Raw genomic sequence first — 24756 nt, forward strand, 5'->3', positions numbered from 1 at the left:
GCCTTCTTATTTTTTAACATTTATTTATTTTAATGATGATCTTTGCTTTGACAGTCTCCAGTTAAAAAGTATAAAGAAAAGAATTTTTTGTTTTAAGAATTCTAATGATTTTTTTAAAAATGTACTAACTTTAAAATGGTTTATACCCAAGGAAGAAATAAAAAATAAGCTTTTCTGGAATAAAAGATGTAGTGGAATAATTTATTCTATACCAAAGTCTAGACTACAGCCTGATCATCGTGGTTTTTTTGATATATAACAAGAGAACAAGCAAGATCTGGAGTTTAAAAATGGTGTAAATAAACGGTAAGGAGGTATTTATTTATTTTTTATTTCAGATGAGTTTACTTTCAGAAAGAGTACCTACTCCTGTAACTGGTGCAGACCTGACTTCATCGATAAGTCTAGAGTCAAAAAACGTGTAAGTTGATGCTTAATTTATGCACATGCATAAGTATGAAGACATACTGCTAGTTTATTGACAACTGAGGCATCTTATAACCCTGTGTCTTTTTTCCAAAAGCATAGTGGTAGGTAGAGGGAATGATGTTGTCCTAGTGTGGGTGTTTGTAGAGTTACAAAATTGTTCTTGACCTCTTAGAACTTCTGTGGCTTACAGACTTGTGTCTAATTATGTGAAACTTGATCTATAGTTGACTCTGTCTACAGGAATTAGTTTGAGGAAGATGTGAATTAGAAAGCATAAAACAAAATAGCTGTTAGAGTTTATCTTATGGCTTTGACATAGTGCTAATTTAAGATGTTCAGCTGGATGGTATCTAAACCTTCAAAATATGCAGGAAGATTGGCAGCATTCTGGCTGAAAGTCTGATACATATTAAATGAAAGGCATCCTTCCTTTTATACTAAAACTTAATGTCCCTTTATAGAAGTTTGTATGCATTAAGATGGGAAATATACAAATACTTGTGAGCCTGAAAATTCAGGGTGATGTTCGTGTTAGTGCAGAACCTAGTTAATTAAGTAGATTTCATGTAAAATTTGCAGAGATAACTCAACAGTTATTACTCCAGTCTGTGGTGGTGGCGGCATGTGAACTGGTTATATGAATTCCAGTCTAGTGGCAAAAAGAAATCTAGGGATGCAGAGCTCTGACTGAGGTGGCTGCTACTAATAACTACCATTGACATAGATTTGTGGGTTCATAGAATGGTTTGGGCTGGAAGGGACCTTAAAGATCATCTAGTTCCAACCCCCCTGCCATGGGCAGGGACACTTTCCACCAGACCAGGTTGCTCACAGCCCCATCCAGCCTGGCCTGGAACACTCCAGGGATGGGGCACCCAAAAGTTCTCTGGGCAACCAGTTCTAGTATCTCGCCACCCTCACAGTGAAGAATTTAATCCTAATACCTAATCTAAATCTTCCCTCTTTCAGTTTAAAGCCATTCCCCCTTGTCCCTTTTAAAAACTCCCCCTCCAGCTTTCTTGTAGGATTTTTAAGTACTGGAAGGCTGCTATAAGGTCTCCCCAGAGCTTTCTCTTCTCCAGGATGAACAACCCCAACTCTGTCAGCCTGTCTTAACAGGAGAGGTGCTGCAGCCCTCTGATCATCTCTATGGTCCTCCTCTGGATTCACTTCCACAGGTCCATGTCCTCTTTTATATTAGGGGTGCCAGAGCTGAATGCAGCGCTCCAGGTGGTGTCTCATGAGAGCAGAGTAGAAGGGGAGAATCACCTCCCTTGACCTGCTGGTCATCATTCTTTTGATGCAGCCCAGGATACAGTTGGCTTTCTGGGCTGTAGGCGCACATCGCTGGGCCATGCTGAGCTTCTCACCTACCAACACCCCCAAGTCTTTCTTCTCAGGGCTGCTCTCAACCCATTTTATGCCCAGCCTGTGCTTGTGCTTGTCCTTGCACAAGTTCCTTGCACTTGGCCTTGTTGAACTTGTTGAGGTTCACATAAACTGCAGTTTCCTCCTGGCATCTAGATTGTTCGCTAACTCTGGAACAAGACATGCTGATACATTTCTGGGTGAATTTTTTTGCTTCTGAACATGACTTGGCAGGGATTCTGCAGAAGTGATTAAAATTTTGGGTAGTGGTTGACTGCTACGAGAAAAGCTGTATGCTGCTTGCTGGTGATATGAGTAAAAAATGGGAAATGAGAACTAGAGATGAGAATCTAGTAAGCAAATGCTTTTGGAGAAGCAGAACCACGAGTCTCGTGATACCTGCAGGGATGGTACCCATTCAAAGGTAGTGTAATTGCTTCCTTTTTATTTTTTGGGCATAGAATATTTTGCAGGGCAGGAGGGTATCATCATACTTCATACTTGCAATTGCTGTTCTTGCCGTGTCTGTAGAAAATATTTTCCATTTACTGTAGTTAGTATGTGAAGCTATTCTGTATATATTGCACGTTGTTTTCTTAACTCTACTAATTTCTGGCAGGAGCCTTTATCTCCTTAAACATGAGTTTTTATTAGTTCCTTATAGTGTTTTTACATTGGTGGGAAAGTCTGTGTCTGCTTTGCCAGTTTGCAGCTGCCCTGTTAATACCTTAAGAATTGGCTTGTGTTAGTAAGTCATAAGTATGTTTAAGGTTGGCATAGTCTTTTGGGTTCCCTGTTACATTGTCTTTCTGTTCTGTGATCCTACCTAACCTTAGTTTTGCCAGGATGAGTGTGAATATTTGTACAAAATAGAGTCTAATACATATTACAACTTTTCCAAACACTTTTTTTAAACTATCATAGTGTAAACATTTAGAATAAGCACAGAGTCTAGTGAATGAAGGGGTGTTGGTTTTCAAAGTTAGAAGTTTAGTTTTTCTTTTTTCACATGCTTTTTTACATAACTTTTTAAATTATTTTATTGCTACTCTTGCAGTTTGTTATGGGAAGAGACTTTGTTAGATGCCTTGCTGAATTTTTCTGCCACACCCAAAGGACTGTTTCTGCTTCATAGTACAGGTGCCATAAATGACTGTGTGAACTTTATATTCAGCAGTTTATCAAAAAAACTCCAGGTAAGCATTACAGAGTCTGTACAGTTTTTCTTTCTTTTAATGATTATAAGAAAATAAAGAAGAAAGAAAATAAGTCCAGAAACAGTTTTGTCACTTAATTTTTGCAAAAATGAATTTAAAATGTATCTTATCTTTGAGATTGGTGCCACACTGATTTAAGTTTGTTGGATGTTGCTTATCTTCAGAATGTCAAGCATATATTTAGTTTTTCTGACTTTTTACTGTAAAGTTTGAAATGCTAGGAAAAATATTTTTTCTTGTTTTCACCTAAGTGCCAATTTTTCTATACTATGTTGGTAGGTAGTGTTGAAATCTAGATATGCTAGGCACTCAAAATGTAATAAAAACTTGGATAATATGCATTTTGGGAGAAAAAACATGATGTTGTAGTCATCCTACTGAATGTGTGCAAAAAACATTATAATACATTTTTATTCTTTCCTGATGTATCATGTCTCAACCATAGTATTTTGCATTTAAATTTTGATAAGATACTCAATAAAGATGTTTGGTTTGGAATCTAACCCTGCTAAGTCTGTAGAGGATGAACTGTTCAAATCTTAACCATACATTGGATTAAATTCTGTAAATAAGTGTAGGAAAGATCAATATTTAAGAGATCATTTGAGGGTTTTATGCCCTCTGAATAACTAACACTGTGCTTTTATATTTGTTACTAACAGACTAATGAATATGAAGAGTTTGATAATAGAGTGATTGTTACACAAATGGCAACAACACCAACAGGTGCAGTAGCTCTACAGAATTCAGGTAAATTGAAGAATGATGCTATTATGAATAGTTACACTTATATTCTGGAAAGGATCAGCGGAGTGGAATAATCACACAGAATTAGCAAAGACTGCTTAAATGTCTGTTGATTTTTTTCTTGATAGAATTTTTTTCCCCCCAACTTTTAAGTCATTCACTTGATGCAGAGTTTAGATGTTGGTTTTTTTTTTGTTTTTTTTTTTTAAATTGAATTATGCACATTTTTTACTTCATTGGTTTATATTTCCAGAATTTTCCTGTATGTGCATGAAGACATTTATATCTGTTAAAAAAGAAGTTGCTAAAAATTTGCAAGTGATTTTTATTGACCTACAGATCAGAACTAATAACTGTTGATTGCTGTAAGTTGTATGTACTTTTCCATGGTTACTGACTGCTCAGAGAGTGAGAAACTGCAAAGGCCTGAATGTCGTTGGTGCTCCTATACAACAGTGAAATGGAACTGACATTGTCTGAATTGGCAATTCTTGTATGTCAACCCATATGACAAAGGTCCTTCAGATTCACTCTTAAATAACTCAACTGTTGTCATACCATGCAGTGGTCTAGGTAGTCATGTTAAAACTAGAATCTTAGCAATAAAGTAAAGCTACTTCTTAAGTTGCTAAGGAAATCAATGAGGTACAAAAGTTGCAGATATTCTCTCCGAGTATCTAGAATTGGCTGCTGTGAAATTAAAATGACTTGACTGAAAAACTGCCAGAAAGGCAGGCCAGTTCTGCTGGTCAAGGAAACTGATTGTTAGTTGCTCATTATTTAGGCCTCTGGGATCTTTCAGAAAGCAGGGAGCAGATCTACTTGAGGAGCAACCCATCTCTTGGTTAAGGTTCTCAGCCAAGTTGTTTCTTACGTCCCTTGGTGTTAAAAACAAATGATAGGCCAAAAATAGTCAGCATTGATTTTCAAACCTGCGTAGAGGTTGTTTAATGTAGATGAAGTTTGTAGCAGGCTTGTAACATACATTTGGAGGTTTCAGAGTTAGATGGCTGTCCTTCCTCCTCTACTTTAATTTAACATGTTAAATTCAGCTAATAATGCTTCTCTTAAAAAGATTTTTGCAGTCCTTAACTTTTCACTGTGGTATGTTTTCATTTATTAATGAGTTATAATAAATGTGTATTTTTAGAACCACAGAGCCAATACTAGCTAAGCCTTGATCTGTAGCAGTTAACTCGTTCGAGGAGGTCAGCAGCTCATTTACATGGACGATATATAAATATCATCCCACTCTAGTATAACAGTCTTTGCAAACTCTTGCTGTATATTTTAGATTAGATATAAGCAGACCACTGGAGAAAGGCAATTTGACTAAAGGACTGAGAATAGCAGAGTAACCCTCAGGCAGTGTGTCTTGTGAAATTATAGTTGACAATTTAGAGAATTTTGAAAATATGAGTTAGAATTGTTATGTAAAACGTTTTAAATATGAAAATATTTTTCTGATATTCTTGCCATTCTCATGATTAGAAGAAAAATTTGTTTTAGGCTTTATAAAGGCACTTGTAACTGAATTATGGGCTCTTTTGGAGTGTGGAAAAGATGATTTGAGGATAACTCAACCCAAATCTACTCCAGTTGACCCTATTGACCAAAGCTGTCAGAAGGTGAGAAATTACTTAATCTTCTGTACTGGCATAGCAAAACCAGTGCTGTATTTCAGGTAGGATGATACCTACCTTTCTGTAAGCTTTTATTGCAACTATACCTGTTTTTTTTGCCATGTAGGCAAAATTAATATAGTACACTAGTCAAACGATGACTGATTGAAAGGATTCTGGTGCTGCATGGCAGGTTGCAGTGCCAAGGATCCATTAAAATCAATACAAAATAATAAATAACAATCATGGTCACAACTGAAAATCTTAAAATACTGGCCATCAGTTCATATGTCTGATTACTGTAGTAAGATCATGGAGATTGACATGTTGTAGAGTATGCAGTGTCTTTGTATTTTAGAATTACGTGCTAAAGAAAATATTGTAATTTTCAAAAAATTTTATACAATTTTATAGATAATATATATTTCGTAGACACTACTGCCCTTTTAGATTATACAGACACCTGTCAGGGTTTGCAGTCTTATCCTGGGCAGATATACATATGTCAAGTTCAGCCTACAAAGAAGGATAAGAACAAACTTAAAGTAAATGGCAAATAATTGTTTATGTTTACTTGGTTATACTTAACTGATCAATGTTCCCTCGTTCCCTTTTGCCCCCCCCTTCCCCCACTTTTTTTTTTCTCTAGTCTTTTCTGTCTCTGATAAACATGCTCACTTACCCTGCAGTTTTTGAGCTCCTGAGTGAACGAGATATACCAAATAAACCAAAGTATTCACTCCGCGAAGTACCTGCAGATATTATTGTAAGTACACATTTATTCTGAAGGAAAAATAAATACATCTGTGAAAAACTTTTTCTGAGAAAATTTTACTGCAATAACAGAGTAAGTTTTTCTTTTTCCTAAAGGATTTTGAATTTTTCTGCATTTTGTATTACATACAGCATGAGGGCAGTATATGCACATATCACTTCATGTTAACCTAAATTTTAATTTTTAAATCCTAAAGATAATATAAAATTTGATGCCTAATATTAAGATCATCATTCCTGGCTTGTGTTAGAACTGTGTTTTTCCATAGAAAAAAAAGTGGTATACATAAACACCTCTGTATGTGCATGCAGTTACATACAGGAAATTGCTGGAATATCTATACTTGCATTTCATATAATACTGCTTTATCCCACTGTCTGTGGATTTAAGCAAAAATTAAAAAAAAAAAACAAAACCAGAAAAAACAGTCAAGCTTTCTTAATAACATACATGATTCACACACAGAAAAAATCACTATTTGTGAAGCTACTCATTTAGGCATATTTCAATTCTAAGAAAATCAGTATCTCTATTTCTGTATTTAGTATTGGTTTGTGCTAGTTCATCCAACTGCAATCCATAAGGTTTTTTTCTCATCTACAAAGCACAGGCAAATTTCATCTGTGACCTTAGGTGGCAGTTAAAATGAGATTTTTTAATCTATTGAGTTATCTATTGAATTCCTGTTGTATTAAAGTTTTTATTTAGCGCAAACTCTGTATTGGTGACAGTTCAGTTGTTTAGACAGAGTATATCATAATAATGTATGTTACGTTTGGAAGGGATATTTTGTAGTTCTTTTTTGTAATACTGTTTTGATGATTTCAGGAGGAAGTGGGGTGATAAATTCCATTTTTTCCAATTCGGTCAAAGTTGGTATGTCCACTGGTGGATAGTTCTGTTCAGTCAAGTTTTCTGAGGCACTGGGAGCAGGGGAGATAAATGTATGTTGAAGGTGATACATATTTGAGAGCTTTCAGATTAGGGTAGATATTAAGTAATGATTTTTGTGACTTTTGAAAGCCTATGTTATTTGGCTTTTGAGGCACTTCAGTCTTCTGATGGATTTCTCTACGTTTCCAGAAATAGCAATACTGATACAGTTGTTCAAAGTTCCCTGAGGAGTTACAGATGTTTTGGATGGGATTTGTCTCTCTTAACTACTGTGCAACAGGGGGGTTTGTAAGCCTAAGTGAGACATCCAAGGTTATGTAGTTAAAAGAAGGGAATTGGTCAGTTTGTTTAATGTCAGTTTAACATATGATGACTAAGTTTGAGTAGTCAGAAAACGCCTGGGATTAAGCAGACATACGGATTGGTTATAACCTTGTTTTTGGGCAGTGACTGCAGAAAGCTAAAGGTAAAAGTTTTGGCCAAATGTAAGTATGGTTAGAAAGCAAAGTAAAAGCAATTTCACTGCAACTAGAAGACCTAATTGCTTTGTATGCTTTGTTTTTTCTACATTTCTGAATCATGTCACATTGCCACAGGATCAGACTTGTAATATTTATGCTGAACTATATTTGATAGTGCACAGAACTTAATCATGTTTGTATGCCCTTTATTTCTTAATATGCAGGATTTGAACATTTTTTTCCTCCTTAGTATTTTTGGCTAACTAGTTGTGACATTGACTGAACAGATTATCAGTCAGACTTTTTACTACTTTTAATGGTTGACTAGTCAGGTTTTTATTTTGTGCCCTTAGGAAATTTTTTCTTAATACATGCAAGATTTTTTAAAATTCTGTTTAGATTATAAAAATATTTTAGAAAACGGAGCAGATAAATCAGGGTCCTTCTACCTACCTCGGGACTCTAGCTTGGAAAGTACCCTCCAGAACTGTAGCTTTGAAAGACATGTTAAGGCAAATGTTTGGGAGGGTTTTTTTTTCAGTGATTATGGAGACTCTTATATTTGGATGGTGTTTCTTAGCTATTCAAAGTAGATGACATCCTACCTGTAATATTTCACTCTGCTCACACAATGTATCTGAGCATTGCAGATGTATCTCCACATTTTTCTGATCAGACCTTGCTCATTATCTTCCTTCCTAATATCCCAAATCAGACTTGGTCTGCTTTCTCAATAGTCCTGTCTCTGTGCTTGCTCTTTCTACTCTTTTGCAGGCTCCAAGCTCTGATGTACAGGTGAGAGAAAGAGGCTGTTGTCAGAGAAATGCCCTTTGGCATTTAACTCTGTATGTGCAAATATCTAAATGGCTTCAACCCCAAACAAATCAATTGCTTGCACTACCTATTTTATGAACAGTCTTGAGGTCTGAGTTGAGTGGTTTTATTGAGAATTTTTTTGTGAACATACTATGTGGAAAAAGTGCATTCTTCACAGCTGTCTCCCCTACCACCCACTAAAATCCAATAGGGAAAATGTGTTTTCACTGTATTTTTAATAAGAATACCTTTTATGAAAACACTTTACTTTGAAAAATTCTATTTTTTCTACTACTGGGAAGTGGTGTTTACTTTTCTCTGTTGAAGATCATAGCTTTGGCTGATTTTGTGAAAGTATGGATCCTAACTTTTTTCTCATATCACATTAAAATGACTTATTGATCTAACCAGTTGAATAATAACTCCCCCTACTGTCTCTAAAACTATACTTAAATTTGGAGAAAATAAAAGTTTGGATTTAATCCAGACTAAATGAAGCCCATAAGGATTTTGTAGTTTGTTTCTTCTGACCATAGCACAGCAAGCAGTCTCTGAGATGATAACATCAGTGAATGTTTTTATGCATCTCTTAGTCTTCTAATGAAATTTTTTCTTCTGAAGCAGTTTGGGTACACAGTGAACCAGAGGGGAATATAACTAGGCTGGATTTCTGGAATAAGTTGAAGCAGCCGCAGGTCATTGTCTATTACATGAGCTGCTGTAGGATGAAAGATGTAAGCCTCAACATCCAAGCCAAGCCTTGCTATGCTGAGAATAAATGGCCATGTTTTGAAGCATGTATACTAACTGTTGTGAGAAAGGGCATTATACAAAAAGATTTGCTGTTCTTTTCATTAAAATAGATGTCTACTTATTTCAAACACACAAAACAGTGTAACATTTTTGTGTGGTTTATTGCTAAATAAGAACTAGGATACTTGGTATGCCAGGATCATTTTGTACGTTTAGGTTTTTTTAACTGGATTTTTTTCCCCCCTAACCTTCTGTATGTTTTTTTTTTTTTTTGCCATTAACTTTTATGGTGGAAAGCACTTATCCTTACAGAAAAAATTTCAATGTGTCTTTTAATAATAGGTTTCATTTTGTAGTAAACATCCCTTTGAAACTATTATATGCATTAAAAATAAAATAATACATGAGATTTTTACATTTGTCTTCCTTTGGCAGGATATCATTGACAGGCTTGTAATTTTGAATTCAGAAGCTAAAATTCATTCCTTATTCAATTATGAACAATCACATATCTTTGGTCTGAGGTAAGATGCTCAGTTTTTTATTCTCTGGTCACATTAACTAAATAGGATATAACATGCTTGGATGTGTTGCTTCTGATGAGATAACATTGTTTGGTTTTTATTGTGCATGAAGGTGTAATCCCCCCCTTTTTTTAACATAAGATGATTAAATGAAAAATGACCTACACAATGAGAATAGCAGTGAAACTAATGTTATTACCTGTAAATGGATATATGGATAATACAATAAGCAGTAATAGAAATTGCATGTTGTTATTTTGTTCAGTTGATTGCAATGAACATGTGACATATCCATTGTAGTGCATAAAACAAAAATCGTATCAAAATACTAAAATAAAGTATTTTTTTAGCATGTTTATACCAGAGTTCATTTATTTAGTCTCCCTGTACTTAAAATTACTTTTTAAAGTGTTGTTTTAAGTATCACCAATTTCAACAAAACTTACTTTGAGAATGAGAGTACCATTTGATCCCAAATATTTCTAGAACCTGAAGGAACACTTCATATATGCTCACACTATCAACCTCATGTTTTGTAATATGAAGTGCTTTATAATATTTTTACATAGTAATTAGTTCCTGCATTTTTTTCTGTTTTCCAAAGTTGGATATGTAAATCCTTGAATTCACATTTTTATTACTAACATATTTTGTGCAATTGAAATAAAAGATCTACTGGATTGTACTTTACAATAATATGGAAAACTTTGATAACCTTGCTTGAGCAAGATCTAGCTCAATTGATTAAGTATTGCAACATTAGCTTCCTGCAGCTGTATTTGGACTTTGATATCACAGTAAAATTATTTCATACTATGTATGAATAACCATAACATACAGTATAATTTCCTGATAAGGGTGAACATGGCAGACTTCGGAGTTGGGAGATACATGAATTTGTTGTATAAATTAAAAGTTATAAATGCTGCTTTGGAGGAAATCACTGGTTAGCTAGGAATTAGCAGTCCTAAGATGAAATTTTAAAGATACTACTCTTCATGTAGGATTATACTGACTTCCTTAAAAAGCTTAACAAAACTCCCATTGACTTAATTCAGGATAAGGGAAAGTGAGATGTTTTACAGTTTAGAATAATAGTTTGCTTTTAGATTGTGTTTTATGTGTATAAAGTAAAAGAGCAGATTACTCCTACAACGGTATTAGGAATCTGTGTAAGGTATAGACAAAACTGAGTTATACAATATGATTGCATAAGCGGTTGACGTCCATGCTCTAAGACAGACTGGTACACAAATTCATGGATCGTATGTTGAAGTTCTGTTGAATGCTTACAACGTTTTTAACAAGGCCTATAACCTGTGGAGCAACAGAACTATACATAAGCCTGCATATGAGCAATGTAACAAGCTCATCTGTAATCATGTAAAAGAAGCTATATTGTTACACAGGTAAGATGAGCTTTAGAGTCCACTGTGGTACTGACATTTTCTGCTGGACACTGACAAAGTCAAAAAACAAGCAAAAATCCAGTCAAACTGCCAGATTACAGGAAAGTAGTATTTTCATTGTACAAACTTACTCATAAAAGTGGTAGATATTGCCATAATTTAGTAGCAATCAAGTAAAGGAAAGATTTTTTTAAAAACATTTAAATATGATTTCCAATAGAGGCTTCATGTTCTGCATGGACTTTGGAATCTCAGTGATATCTAGGACCTCATAGGTACCTTCATTTTTAACAGATTAAGCCTTTTTTCTTTTTTTTTTTTTCTTTTTTTTTTTTTGTTCAGAAGCCCTGTTCCCTTCCTCCTTGCCTTTCTTTTCCTTTCCTGTAAAACAAGGAAAGATACAATGTTAGGATTTTTAATATGGACCTGTGCATACCACAGATAATGTAAGACTCGACTTACTGATTAAATGGCTTTTCAAAAGCATGTTGGGCTTGCTGTACAAATGTTTTTTGTAAATAATAGAGAATTGACACATGACCCTTTTAATATGACTAAGTCAACTCCCTGAACAAAGAGAATTTTTATTATTACATAGTTTTCAAAGTTCCCTATTAAAATGATACCAGAATTCTGGATGGCTGTGGAATTTATCATGCTTATTGTATTGTTTAATATTGTAAGATAGGCTATGTTACCTGAATATGCAGTGTACAGTTAATTTAAAATACGTTTTGAAACCAAGTTCCATGAGCTTTTCTGTAAATGCTGCTGACTGCAAATATCTGTGTTCTTGCCTTGTGTGGTTGGTTTGCTCCTTGATGAAATTTAGCAGCAGTTAGATCAAATGCTCTCAGATGCTTAACAGGTCTGAAATTTTAGAAAGTTAGTTAGAAAGGGCAAAAGATCTACATTTTTCTTTGCCGCTATGTAGAAATAAAATATTTAAATGTTTGTGATAACGGTGACATTGGAAAACTGAATGGTTTTGTAACTGAATGATTTTGGTGAAACGTTTGTCTAGAAATGTTTGTTTCTTCTAGGCTTAGTACCAATAGTACAGCCATACCTGCATTCTTGTAATCGTTCACGGATCTACACAGCGATATACTTCGTTACTTGTACACGTGGCCCACCCAGAGCTGAGCGCTGAACTTCAGTTCTGTTCAATTTGCAGGTTATACTTGGAGGTCCCGTAACTCGCTTTTATTGTTCAAATGAGTTACAAATCTACATACTTGAACCTTAAACAACTTCTGCAATTTAGAGCTGCAGTTTTCTTCATGTGAATACCGTGCTTCAGTGACTTAAAATTATTTTGGTTACTAGCTGTGTAACTACATATAAAACTTAAAATATATAGGTATTTCCACAGTCTGTTTAATCCAAAACACATAGGTGTATCTATTTATGTTTATAATGTAAATATTGAATTTTCTGGTGGGTGATTGTTTTCATTTTGAATAAGTATGAATTCTGGATTATTATTTTGAAGAGCTTTCCTTTCCAAGCTTGCCTGCTCTGAGAAGTGATGTGCTCGCAGTAGAAATTGAAGGGAGAATGTAGGGAAGCTAGATAGGGTTTTGCATAGCCAGTATCTGTCTGTAAAGAATGCTCCCTAGAGTGCATTCATATAGATTGGGTCCTGTGTGATCAAGGTAAAATACTTGGTTCCACACACTCTATAGCCTAATGTGAGTATATATTTTTATCATTCTTAACCTTGAGGTATCTTGGCCTAGGATTCTTCAGTAGTTTCACAAACACTGATCTGGTATTTCTTTAATTGCAGCTATTGCACAATTCTAGGACAAGATTTATTCACTTGAAGATCCTTTTAAACTATTTTTTAAAAAATATTATTAATTATTAAAGGAAAACTCTAGGCAAGAAGTTGGAGTTAAGCTCTTTGAGTCTCTGTAACTTACATTACAAAAGAAATTAAGTAAACAGGAGTAACATACTTTTTCTTTCAGATTGATGAATTATATGGTATCAAGGCAGCTCATCTAGTATTTCAGTACAGTGAATACATCTATGAGTTGAGCTTTTACAGCCTGCAAGAAAATAGATGAGCAATATATATTTTCAAAGCCTCTGCCTAAAACATTATTCAGGCATTTACATGTTACATTCCCTGTGTTCAGAAACTGAGTTTTCTGTGAATGTTAGTGGCACTGTGTTGTTAGGTCAATTAGTGTGGCAAAGTACCAGTTTTGTACTTTTGATAACCAAACTCCCATCCCTAAAAAGTATCAATACTCCAAAATTAATTAAAGAGACTTTGTCAGTGTTGGCATGCATAACAATTAGGAGAAACAGCATTACTGGGAAGAGTAGACTGTGGACAGTGGGAGGGGATCAGAGTTGGACTACAGGCAGCTTTGCAAAAATTCCCCTCATTTAACAGAGTACTTTTGTAACATACACTGGTCCTGGAATTATTATTTTTTTTTAATCGCTCTCTAATAATATGGCACTTGTTCACTTAAATGCCTCATGCTAGTGGTCATCAAGCAACAAAGACAGCACTCTGTTCAAGAGTTTGGCTTTCTGCAGGAAAATGCCTGAATAACTCTGAGAATAAATCCTTTTCCTTCAGATACGCAAATTGGGACTGTTTAATTTTAAAGACACAACGTGCTTGCTTAGCATTAGAGATATCTGAAGACAACCTATTTTGTAGAATCATAATTTGAACTGCAATGAAAAATAGATTTATTTTAGGCCTCTGTAAGGTAAGACTGAAAAGAAGTATTTGTTACAGTGCTTGTGTGAATCATCTAAATGCATTTATGTTTCTGTGGAATTATAGAAGATAGTAAATATTAATGAGTTACATGCTCATCAATATCAGCCCCAGGATTGTGTGGAGCTTTCTGCAGATAGAAAAAGAATATTGGCTAGTTATTTTCAGATTTGTATAATAAAAATTCTGACATTGTGTGGTGGCTTGACCTGGGCTGGGTGGCTTGACCTGGACTGGGTGCCCTGTGCCCACCAAGATGCTCTGTCACTCGCCTCTTCAGCAGAACAGGTGGGGAGAAAATAAGATGGAAAAAAAAAATTGTGAGTCAAGATAAAGGCAGTTTAATGAGGCAACAGCAAAAGTACTGTGTGCGGAAGTGAAGGAAAAGATGTTATTCTCTACTTCCCATCAGCAGGCAGTATTCATCTACTTCCCGGGAGGCAGGGCTTCAGTACGCATAGCAGTTGCTTCCAAAGACAAATGTCGTAAATCGACTGTCCCCCCCTTCCTCCTCCTTTCTTTTAGCTTGCATATCAGAGCAGACGTCATATAGTATAGAACATCCCACTGGTCACTTCGAGTCAGCTGTCCTGGCTGTGTCTCCTCCCAAGATCTTGCCCACTCCCAGCCTCCTGGGATGGGGAAGGGTTTACAGACAGCCGTGATGCTGTGAGCTCTGCTCAGCAGGAGCCAAGACCCTGGTGTGTTATCACCACCTTTCCAGCTGCCAATAAAAAGTACAGCACTGTGAGGGCTGCCGTGGGGCTCAGCCAGACCCAATACACATTGTTAAGTCACTTTTTTTTGGTCATATAAAATATCATGGTGAATATATTTTTCTTATAATACTGATCTTCTAGCTTGCTGAATGGTGCAGAAGATGATAAAAATTGCATTGTATTTATTTCTGTTGGCCAACAAAACTATTACGAGAAAGTTTTAGGAAAGAGAATTTCAGTGGTTTACTGACATGAAAAGCAATTGGCGTTTTGAAATTTGCCTGAAAGCAGTATGTATTTGTCAAAATTTCATCAAGTACACTCCAGTGAAATTCAAGTGAATTAATTAAATGCTACAGGAGCTGGGAGATGAACAAGCTTGTAATAGGCAAGAGGTAGCTTTGTGGGTTGAGGAAATACAGATAATAAACACCCTGCATTCTTTTCCGTTATGTTTTCATCTGCATTGTAAACACACCCTCTTATATATAATTGCATTTTAATAATGAGGTAGCTTCAGCACATGAAGTAATTTGTTCCCTTAATTGTACTTACATTATATGTATTGTTAATTAAGAGAATGTGTGATTTCTAATAATTGCAACACAATGGGAGGAGCATTAATTGCCTTGTTTTCTAAAGGTAGAAGATACAAATGCTGAGCATTCATTTTCCTCAGGTCAACATGATGTTTAGATTTATCCTCTCTCTTTCTTTATTAAAAAGCATTATGAATAGCAGCTTTTTGAAAATATTCTTATATAATTCTTTAAAGTCTCATTCATTATACATTGGAGCAAGATAAACAAATCCAGTTTCCCCTTTAGAAAACATGGCACTTTTTTGCTAGTTTCATGTTTTCTTTCTACTTCACTTGCAGAGCCAGAAACAAGGCTGTATCTCTTGCTTTTCACACATCTTTATTCTAAATATACTGGCATAACCCATGAACACTGTCTAATGTCACTGATGAATCTTGTTGATTGCTAACATTTGAGTGACTGGCTGGTACATTCACTCTTGCAACAGCATTTATGGTACTGTTGGCTCGATGTACTGAAGAAACCTTTCTCATGCCACATCCTGTGGCATTCAGCATCCTTTTGTCTCTTCGTGAATGGAAGAAAGCCATGTTGATAGAGTTCCTCCTCTCGAAGGAAGGGAGGAGTATGGTGAGAGAGGGAGGAATTAAGCCTAACAGTATTTCCTTCTTCCTCTGACTCTGGCAGATTTGAATTATCTTATTTTGGAGGCATGAAAGGCTATATAGTCCTCCAATTATTTTCTACCAAACTTTTTCCAATTAAATAAGGAGAATTGATTGAGTTAATAATAGAAATTGGGTTATTAATTGTGTTATCTTTTTAGTAAGTGATACACAGTTCTCTGGAAGTGAATCTCTTCCTTCCAAGTGTGCATGCTGGATGTGTGTGAGGGAAAAGACTTCTGCAGTAGTGATCACTGGAGAGGGCACATGTCCTGTGAATCTTTGACCCCTGTTTATCAATCCAAAGGTAAAAGAGGACAGAGTCTGTATTAATAGTGGTGGGGATTTGTAACAGGATTATGCTGGCATGCTTCCGCATTGTGTAGTTACAGAGTTAATTCAGTTTTTTGTTAACTTGTATGTTAATAGAATTCTGCTAAGTTTATTAATGTAAGACAATTTATAATTAATAAAACAGGAATAGCAGATTTTGTGGTAGGATTATATCACTTATTTGTTGGTGGTTATTTTTCTTCACTTCACTAAGGGAAATTAAAACGCTTCACTTCCTGCAGTTTAAAATCTGTCTCACTTTTGAGTCTTCTAGGCTGGCAGGCGATGCTTATGAAAAGCATTTTTGTTTAGCTAGGGAAACTCTTGCCATTAGCAATCACCTTACATGTGATTTGTAAGTACATTGGGTAGATAAAGTACTGTAGGTACTCTTCTGAAAATCTTTTCATGTGGAAAATACTATACAGAGTACATCAGTCCCCGAGTTTTCTTACTGGGAGAAACATCACTGCCCTGAGGCAGTGGCTTCCAGTGTCTCAGGCACTGGAGCTGTAACGCAGGGTATTGAAAAATATTCTGTATCCACAAGATCTCATATTTTTCAGAACCACTATGAGCATTGCCTTCAGTGGGACAATTAAAAGCGTTGACGCTTTAGAAGACCACATGCAAAGGCACGTTCTCTCTGCTCATTACTTATGCGCTTTGTTCAGCCTGCAAAGGCAGCATGCAAAGCTTTTGGTGGCTGAAGCTTCCAAGTGCCCTTTTTTCTGTAATGCTGACTAGGTAGCTTTTGGCTTTGTGGTTGTTTTGGGTTTGGTTTTTTTTGCTAGCCGTTTGCATTTGTCTACTGGTCAGGCATGCTTGATAGTAATTGCCACTTGCTGTTTGGATCAGTGTTCTCATTGGAACTCAGGTCATACTCAAAGCATAATAAAGAATAATTCAAATTGGTAGTGTAGGCTCTGACATTAAATGTTTTGAGTCTGTTCTCCATGATGATGATAACACTGGAATTATTTAATGAAAATTTTGCTCTGGGTTTCTCTGTTGGTATCCATATTCATTTAGCAAGAAGGATGTCCTGCTACTGCAAAGTGGTTCCACTTCTTGGATTTTTTCCACTTATGTTTTTAGTATTGATTCCTGGGAGAAAAACAAAGACCTTACATTGTCCCATAGCTGAGCTCTTTACAGATGTCACGCTGTATTGCACTGGCCTGTATCTATAGAAGGCAGTAACTGTAAGCCAAAAGAAAACCTTTTACTAAAGACTAGTATAACCCTCCATTTTGGGGTCACATCACTGGAACACCTTATAGACAGCACAGACAAGCATTTCAGGTTTGGTTAGCCATTGCACACTGCCTGCACACGTATATTATGGAGATTGCAGTATAGTTTACTTTAGATGTGGCGGTTTCTTTTTTCCCTATGGTGGATGGACTTCTGCTTCTAGCATGAAATTTTATCTTTTTTTGCTGGGAATGTGTACTGGTTGGGATGGTGTTGATTTTCTTCGTACAAGCCCACATAGTGCTGTGTTTTGGATTTGTGACTAAACCAGTATTGATAACACACCGGTGTTTTGGCTGACACCGTGAGCACTGCTCAGCAGCAGGGCTCTGTTTTTTTCCTCTGCAGCAAGTAGCCTCGGGGTGTGCAAGAGCTTGGGAATGAACTCGGCTGGGACAACTGACCTGAATTGACCAGAGCGATCTTCCATGCCACGTAACATCTAACATTGCACTCGGCAATAAAAACTGTGGAGGGTGGGGGGTCTTTCAGGTGGCAATTGCTCGGAGGCTGGCTGGGTGTTGGTCTGCTTGTGGGAGGTGGGGAGTGAGCAAGCTACTGGGTGGGTGCTCAGTTGATGGCTGATGCCAGCCCATCACAGACTATTTCAGCTTTCACTGCCAGCTGAGCATTTGCAGGCATCCCTGAGGTACAGGCAGAGTGTCAGATTGGCTTCGGAAAGAACATGTTATGAAAGTAAGGAAGAATAGTCTATGGGAGTGTAGTGGGAACTGCAGAAGGCTAGACCTGGGTTTACCATAACGAAAGTGGTGTTTGAAAGAGCTGTGATTTGAAGCTGGGAAAGAAAAAAAAAAAAAAAGGCAACTTAGAAAATGGGAGTACAGGGAACATCATATTATTTTGTAGTCTTAAAAGACACTAATATAAAAAATATTAAGAAATATGATACTAAGCTATCATCATAATGGGTAGCAACTCAGAGAAATTAATAGGTGGTTTAATTACATTATTTTCAATTAAAAAAATTAGAAAGGCAACATAAAAAATAACAAGGTGTTGGGTTTGTTTGGGGTTTTTTTCAGCTAGAATTTTTTTACTAGCTGGTTTATTCCCATGAAGGACCTTCTATTCTGCCATAATTAAAGAAGTCATTATGATTCCACCTACCAAAACCAAAGAGATAGTTGGTTTACATCGGTACACAAGTACTAGTTACCATGCCTTCTTTCAGACTAGAGATTTTTACAATAAAGTACTAGTTGTGTAATTGTAATTGAAGGGGGAGAATCCAGAGAGCACCCTCTAAGAAAGACAGGAGTGACATAGGACAGGGAATGCAGAATTCAGAAACCAAGCTACTTACTGCTACCATATTTTCACAAATATGATACGTATTTTGATTTTTCTGAATTTCTTTAAAACTACTGTTTTATAAAAGACTGCCTTCAGATAACCTTTTGTTTTATCTGTGTTGCAGTTTGTTCCTGGGAATATGGTAAATCGTATTAGTAGTTTTCACAGAATTATAGTGACGTGCGGAATTAGACTCTATAACTCGAAAGTTATAAAGTAGGTATGTTTATTGCGCGCAGATGCACGGGGGATCGCTCCTCCACAAGCGTGCATACCCGAAGTGAGGAACCATCTCACATTTATACAATGAACAAATGAATATTCAATTAACGCCTATACATATTTGTTACCTAAACCCCGCTTCGTATGTTAATTAGCTTATCAGTCCATTTCCTGGAATGTGGTGGTCTTGCAGGTTTGTAGGTGATTCATGTTCTTGTGACCATCCGATCTTCTTCAGGTGATTCATGTCCTTGTGACCACCCGATCTTCTTCAGGTGATTGTGACCACCCAATCTTTTCCAGCAAGGAGACTTAGCACTCCCTCCCTCTAGATAGCATTTGAATGTCTCTCATCTTTTCTCATTCTCTTTTAGATAGCCCCTTTGTTAGAGAAAGAAGGGCAGGCGTCTCCCCTTTGTTAGAGGAAGAGGGGCAGGCGTCTCCTCAAAACTGTAGTTGTCACCGCACCCATGACTAGTCACCATACCCACATTCCTTAAGCAGACACATACAATCACAATCGATGTCCATTATCCCCATTTCACACTATTTCTCCATATCACTAGAATCAGGATTGAAAGGGAGATTGAAGATTGTGTAGTCCAGCTGCTCTGCTCAAAGTGGGTTCGATTTGAGAGCATTACTAAGGGCTGTGTCAAGTCTCGTTTAGGGTATCTCCAAAGGTGGTGATCCTGCCGTATCTCTGGGCAACTTGTTCCACTGTTTCACCACTGTCACAGTATGTTAAAATGGAATTTCCTGTGTTTCAATTCATGCCCTTTGCCTCTTGTTCTTTCGCTGGGTATCACTGAGAGGAATCTGGCTCCATCTCCAAACTCTCCTGTCAGGTAATTATACACATTGACAAGATCTCCCCAGAGCCTTCCCCAGGCTGAGCAGTTCCAGCTCTCTCAGCCTCTTTCCCCATGTCAGATGGCCCAAGCCCTTAATCATACTTAATGTATCTCAGAAAGATATGCTTCGATTTTATTGTATCTGTCAAGGTTTTATACCTTTTCATAAGTATGCGCTCCTTATAGACAGGATATTGAGCTGGGTGGTCTAATCCAATTCTTATATTCCAGATGCCATTAAAAACAAATAAAAAAGAAAACCTTCACTGCTATATTCAAGCATGTTTGCAAATATACGTGCTAGAAAATGTGACACTTTTTTTTTTTTAGTTTCAAACTTTAGTCTCTACATTTATGACTTTGGAAGGTAAAGCAATGGAATATTACCTTTAACCAAATATCTGTACTTCAGTGATGGCATTTTTACATGGATTTTTCCATGTAAATGAAAATTTCATTTGAATGCCACAGCAGAGGCTGCTCCTCTTAGATCTCATAAATTTTGTCATTTATCCTATCAGAATCCCTCTACCTAATTTTATTTGCTTATGGTTTATTTTTTTTTTTGCTCTGCCAGTGGAGATGTTATAAGTGTTCTCAGCCATCAGTCTTCCCCCAAGTGGTTTTTAACTGCTGGAAACTGGTTCTGTGCCATTTAAAGTCATCATACTTAACAGAAGAAATGGTCCATCTTCATAATGGTTTCAGTGCTCTTTTTGTGGATTTTTCTTCTATACAATAAGAAAAAAAATTGTACTCGAACTGGCATTTCTTCTGTGATTTAGAAAAGTACTGAGAACAAATCACTGTCAGGATATAGTTAATGTAAAATTAAATAAAACTTGAAGAGGACTGAAACCGAACAGAACAAGTTATATTAAAAAAGCAACAAGAAAAAAAAAAAAGACATATTATCATCTTGACCATTTAATCCTTGGCCATAATTGTGTGAATTTGCAGGTGTTAAATTATGCAGAGAATAGCTTGTGAACTTTTGCTATTGTCAGTAGAAGCATATTGGGAATTCCATGGAAGAAAATAGGCATTGACTAACGGACTACAAATTTCAGACAATACGTATTCTTTAGCTGATATCAAGTCTTATGTGAATGCAAAATATAATGCTGATCAGAGTTTATTTATATTGTGTTTTATTACTGTGATAAAACAGAAAAGAAAAATAACAACAAGAATGTTTAGTCATATTATTTTCCATGAACAGGAAGCCTTAAATGAAATTGTTGCTGTGTTAGAATGAATAGATTAAAAAAAAAAAAAAGGAAAGAAAAAAGGAAGTAATATGATTTGGATTGCCCTACATCAAATTTACGTGAAATATATTGGAGTACTTTCACTGTTAATTTGCCCTGAAGTTATGAAAGAAAATTGTATATAATGCGCTGTTATGTTCTCTTGTGATTATTAATTTAATTTACCATTGTTTTGTGTTTTTCTGAAATAAAGGGAAAACATGGAAGATTTGTTGTTTTTATTACAAGGTAAATCTATTGCTTTTGAACTGTGTTAAATTTGATTATACAAAAGTGTTTAAAAGGCTGTTTTCTAAAGGAAAGATGTATTTTTATCTCCTTCCCTTTCCATTCTTCAGCCAACCTGATTCTGAGTTGCCTTACCAGCCTATTATTGTATAATTTATTCACATTTCACATGGAATGTCTGATTAAGTCTGTGTCACTTTTGTTATTGTGTGATATAAGCTCAAAAGCAGACTGAGCTGACCAGTGAATATTTTCTCTGGTTGTTCAGTGCACATGAAAATCTGCTGGGAACTATTCCCTGTTTGCTCAAGGCTGTGCCACTTGAGTGGCTAAAAGGGATATAAAAGAGTGTTCCTGACCCAGTTCTGTCTGGGTATTTCCAGATACTTCAAGGTTTTTGGGTTGCCTTTTTTTCTTTTTTTCTTTTTTTCTTTTTTTTTTTTTTTTTTTTGACATCTCATAAACACGTTCACCTTTGCCTTACTGTGCATTACTGGATTCCTGAGTGATGTGCTATCATTTCAATGTATCCTGCAGGCTGTTAAATGTGCTGTGCTGTGAGCTCAATACCCTATTACTCTTGGAATCTCAGTATAAAGTGTCACAAGTTTTACTAACTGCTCAGGAGGAAAATGTCACAGAAACTTCAGAAGGACCAGGGTAAGAAGTGACTGATGTAAATGTTATTTTAACTATCAGACTTTTTTCCTGACAACAAATGCATGAATACCTTAGTGGCTTTAAACAATACATCTGCTCTCACTGAAGTTGGCTTCTAATGTGCTTAAGTTTGTTTATGTGCAGGTTTGTCATCAATCTTAAGTTATGAAAAGATACAACAGTTTTGTTCATTCTCCCATGTCCACCTCAAAAGTGTAAGAAATAAAGCAGCAAATATTTTCCTCATTTTTATTTGAATTAAAATTAAGTTTTGTTTTTTTTTTTTTAAAAAAGAGTGCAAAATTTGTAGATGTAAATGCGGCTTTTAATTTTACATTATTCTTTTATGTTATGTACATAATATAAAATTAGGGTATTGTTTTAATGCTTATGAATTAAAGGCATCATCAGTACTTTGTTTTTTTTTTTTTTTTTAATATTTATTTATACCATAGTCGAGACTCCCGCTTCTGTGACTTTCCATTGCTAACTTCTATATAAAATTGTACAATGTATCTTTTCAAAAGGAAAAGTGTATTTTTGGGACAGAAGTGGACAGTCATTTAGTCACAGATATTTTGTCCTTTCCCTTGGCATGCTGAGTTTTAAGAACTTTCCTTTTACTGTTTGCTGTATGGGACCAGTACTGAGTTTAAATCAACCAGTACGGGTGAAGTCTCAGCAGATATAGGTGATTGTTATTTACCATTTCAGGATGAGACCTACTATTCCCTTACTAAGGAAAAGGTTGGAAGAAACTTGGTGTATAAAACCTGATTTTTAGTCCTTTTAAAAAAATGTTGTACCTTGGGCTACACAGTGCCTTCAGACAGCAGGTTAGCTGTGTGTTAAGTTAAGAATAACTGTTTTTGACAGCCAAAATTTGCTAGTAGGCCAAATAAGGCACAAATTTTGATGGTCCATAAACTGTCTCTGCCCTAATTACTGAGCATGTGGGCATAAAAAAAGCTTGTGCAGTTTTCTACTCTTTTGTGACCAATAACTGCTCAGATGTTTCCATTCAGCAGTAGGTAGGGAGGTACAGAGCTAGGCTAATGCTTGCCAACATCTCAAAATACTTAATGTTTCTGTTTATTTCTTTATGCCTATGTGTTTTCCAGGTCGTGTTTTAACTCCAGTATGTCTCTCAAGATCTTCTTGCTCATTAATGTTTTTTGAATTGAACAGCTGGTAAATCAAAGTGGTTCTGATTTTTTGTTTTTGCGGTTTTACATGTTTTTTTTTCCCCCAGAGATTTTATAATTGATGGTCTATCAGTGGAGAGAAACCATGTTCTTGTAAGGATAAATGTGATTGGAGGACCACAGGAAAGGATTTTGCCTTTGAGAGAACTAGATAAGGTTAGAATCTAAAGTTTAACAGTTTCTCTTTCCATAACTCCTGCCTTCATTAATTGAACATTTTTGCTGATAATTCAGCATGCGGAAAATTATTTAACATTAAAAAATACCAGTCCACCTTTAGCTTTATAAAGGGCTAAAATTTTTTAAAAGCGATACACTGAAGAAATACGTTGTTCCCACTTTCTGGGGATTGGGCATGTGCCAAGGACATCGCTCATTCAGATGAAATGTTTGTATTGCTCCATTTGAATGTTACTTTTCCTAGTATAAAAGTGAATGCACTTTGTGGTTTTTTTCCCTTTTTTATTTCTGTGTTTTCTTTATTATTTTTCCATGTGTTATATCTTCCTTTTATTTGATATTTTTTCCATGCTTGGGTTTTCATCTGCGGTGTCTAATATAGTGTTTCTTGAGCAGCTGCTTTAAATGTTCTGCTTCTCACAGGCTGTCAGTCTTATAAAGATGAAATGCAAATTGCTGTCAGCACTGCAAAGACAGCTAGATCAGTGTATACAATTGGAAATACAGTTTTATGGTTTTTTTATTTTATTTTTATAAAAATTGCTATTTCCTTTTTGGTTGAAAAGAAGAACTGTAAAATCAAAACTGTCAGTGGTAGATACCAGACAAAATTCTGGCTCAAATGCTTTTTGAATTTTGTATCCCTTCAACTTTTTTTTTTCTTTTTCTTTTATTTATGGAATAGCTCATTGCAAATTGTAGTATTAAGCATAATTTTGGTGCATAGTCAATAATTCAGGGAACTTTACCTTGTGTTGATTGAGCAAATGCTATTAATTCTTCTCCTAAATTAATTTCTTTCTGGTTCTGTTTTTAGGGCAGTGATCCATATCCTTGGCCAATGTTTTCATCCTTCCCATTGCCAAAGTGCTATCTTGCAGAAGTTTCAAGGAAAGCTGAATACAGACAAGGTACATCAAAAGCCTGCAAGCAGTGTAGATGTCAAACAAGCATCTCTAGATTTATTAAATTTTTCCTTCCTCCCTGCCCCACCCCATCCCTCAGATTATAATCCCATAAATGCTTAAGGGTTGTTTATTGTCGGCTGAATTTGTAGCTAAATAAGTTGGTTTGGTTTTGCTTGTCTGGCTTTGTGAAACTGTCAATCTGCAAAGCTCTGTTTAGTAATCTAATTCTTATGCAAACTTCAAGATTAACCTTTTGGCTCGTCTCAGGTGGGTGACTCATGAGACATTTATATCATATTTCTAGTAACTGAAGCAAGACAGTATGGCTAAGCTACAAATTTTTTCTACACTGTTTTTGTGATTCAGATCCCTGTGTTTACAAAGCTTGACGATGTGTGAAATAGACAGCGTTTAGGATAGTTGGTTTCTACATTGAACATCAATTTGGAATGTGGGTGGACCGAAGAATCCTTTGAAGAACTGTCTAGGCACAGAAGTTTAATTCATACAGAGAAACTATTTTAAGGTTTTAATTTGCATAGACAATGCAAAAGAATCTGAATGGTTTATAGTAAATAAATCATTCTTTGTGTTTGTTCATGTTTACTGTATCCTTGAGATGCACTTACGAGAA

At 35.8% G+C, this 24756-nt stretch overlaps 1 protein-coding gene across 2 annotated transcripts in view; it reads left to right on the forward strand.

Annotated features, from left to right (window-relative positions):
• TBC1D32 (TBC1 domain family member 32) overlaps positions 1–24756 on the forward strand; it is an 84271-nt gene that overhangs the window by 24770 nt on the left and 34745 nt on the right. For both annotated transcript variants that reach the window (XM_056344175.1, XM_056344174.1), the window contains exons 18-26: positions 339–421; positions 2855–2993; positions 3677–3764; positions 5271–5389; positions 6033–6149; positions 9518–9606; positions 21707–21829; positions 23082–23190; positions 24032–24125. In XM_056344175.1, coding sequence (XP_056200150.1) covers positions 339–421; positions 2855–2993; positions 3677–3764; positions 5271–5389; positions 6033–6149; positions 9518–9606; positions 21707–21829; positions 23082–23190; positions 24032–24125 — 961 coding nt within the window. The remainder of the gene's footprint in view (positions 1–338; positions 422–2854; positions 2994–3676; positions 3765–5270; positions 5390–6032; positions 6150–9517; positions 9607–21706; positions 21830–23081; positions 23191–24031; positions 24126–24756) is intronic.

The sequence above is a fragment of the Falco biarmicus genome, chromosome 6 (genome assembly GCF_023638135.1).
Source record: "Falco biarmicus isolate bFalBia1 chromosome 6, bFalBia1.pri, whole genome shotgun sequence".
Lineage (NCBI taxonomy): Eukaryota > Metazoa > Chordata > Aves > Falconiformes > Falconidae > Falco > Falco biarmicus.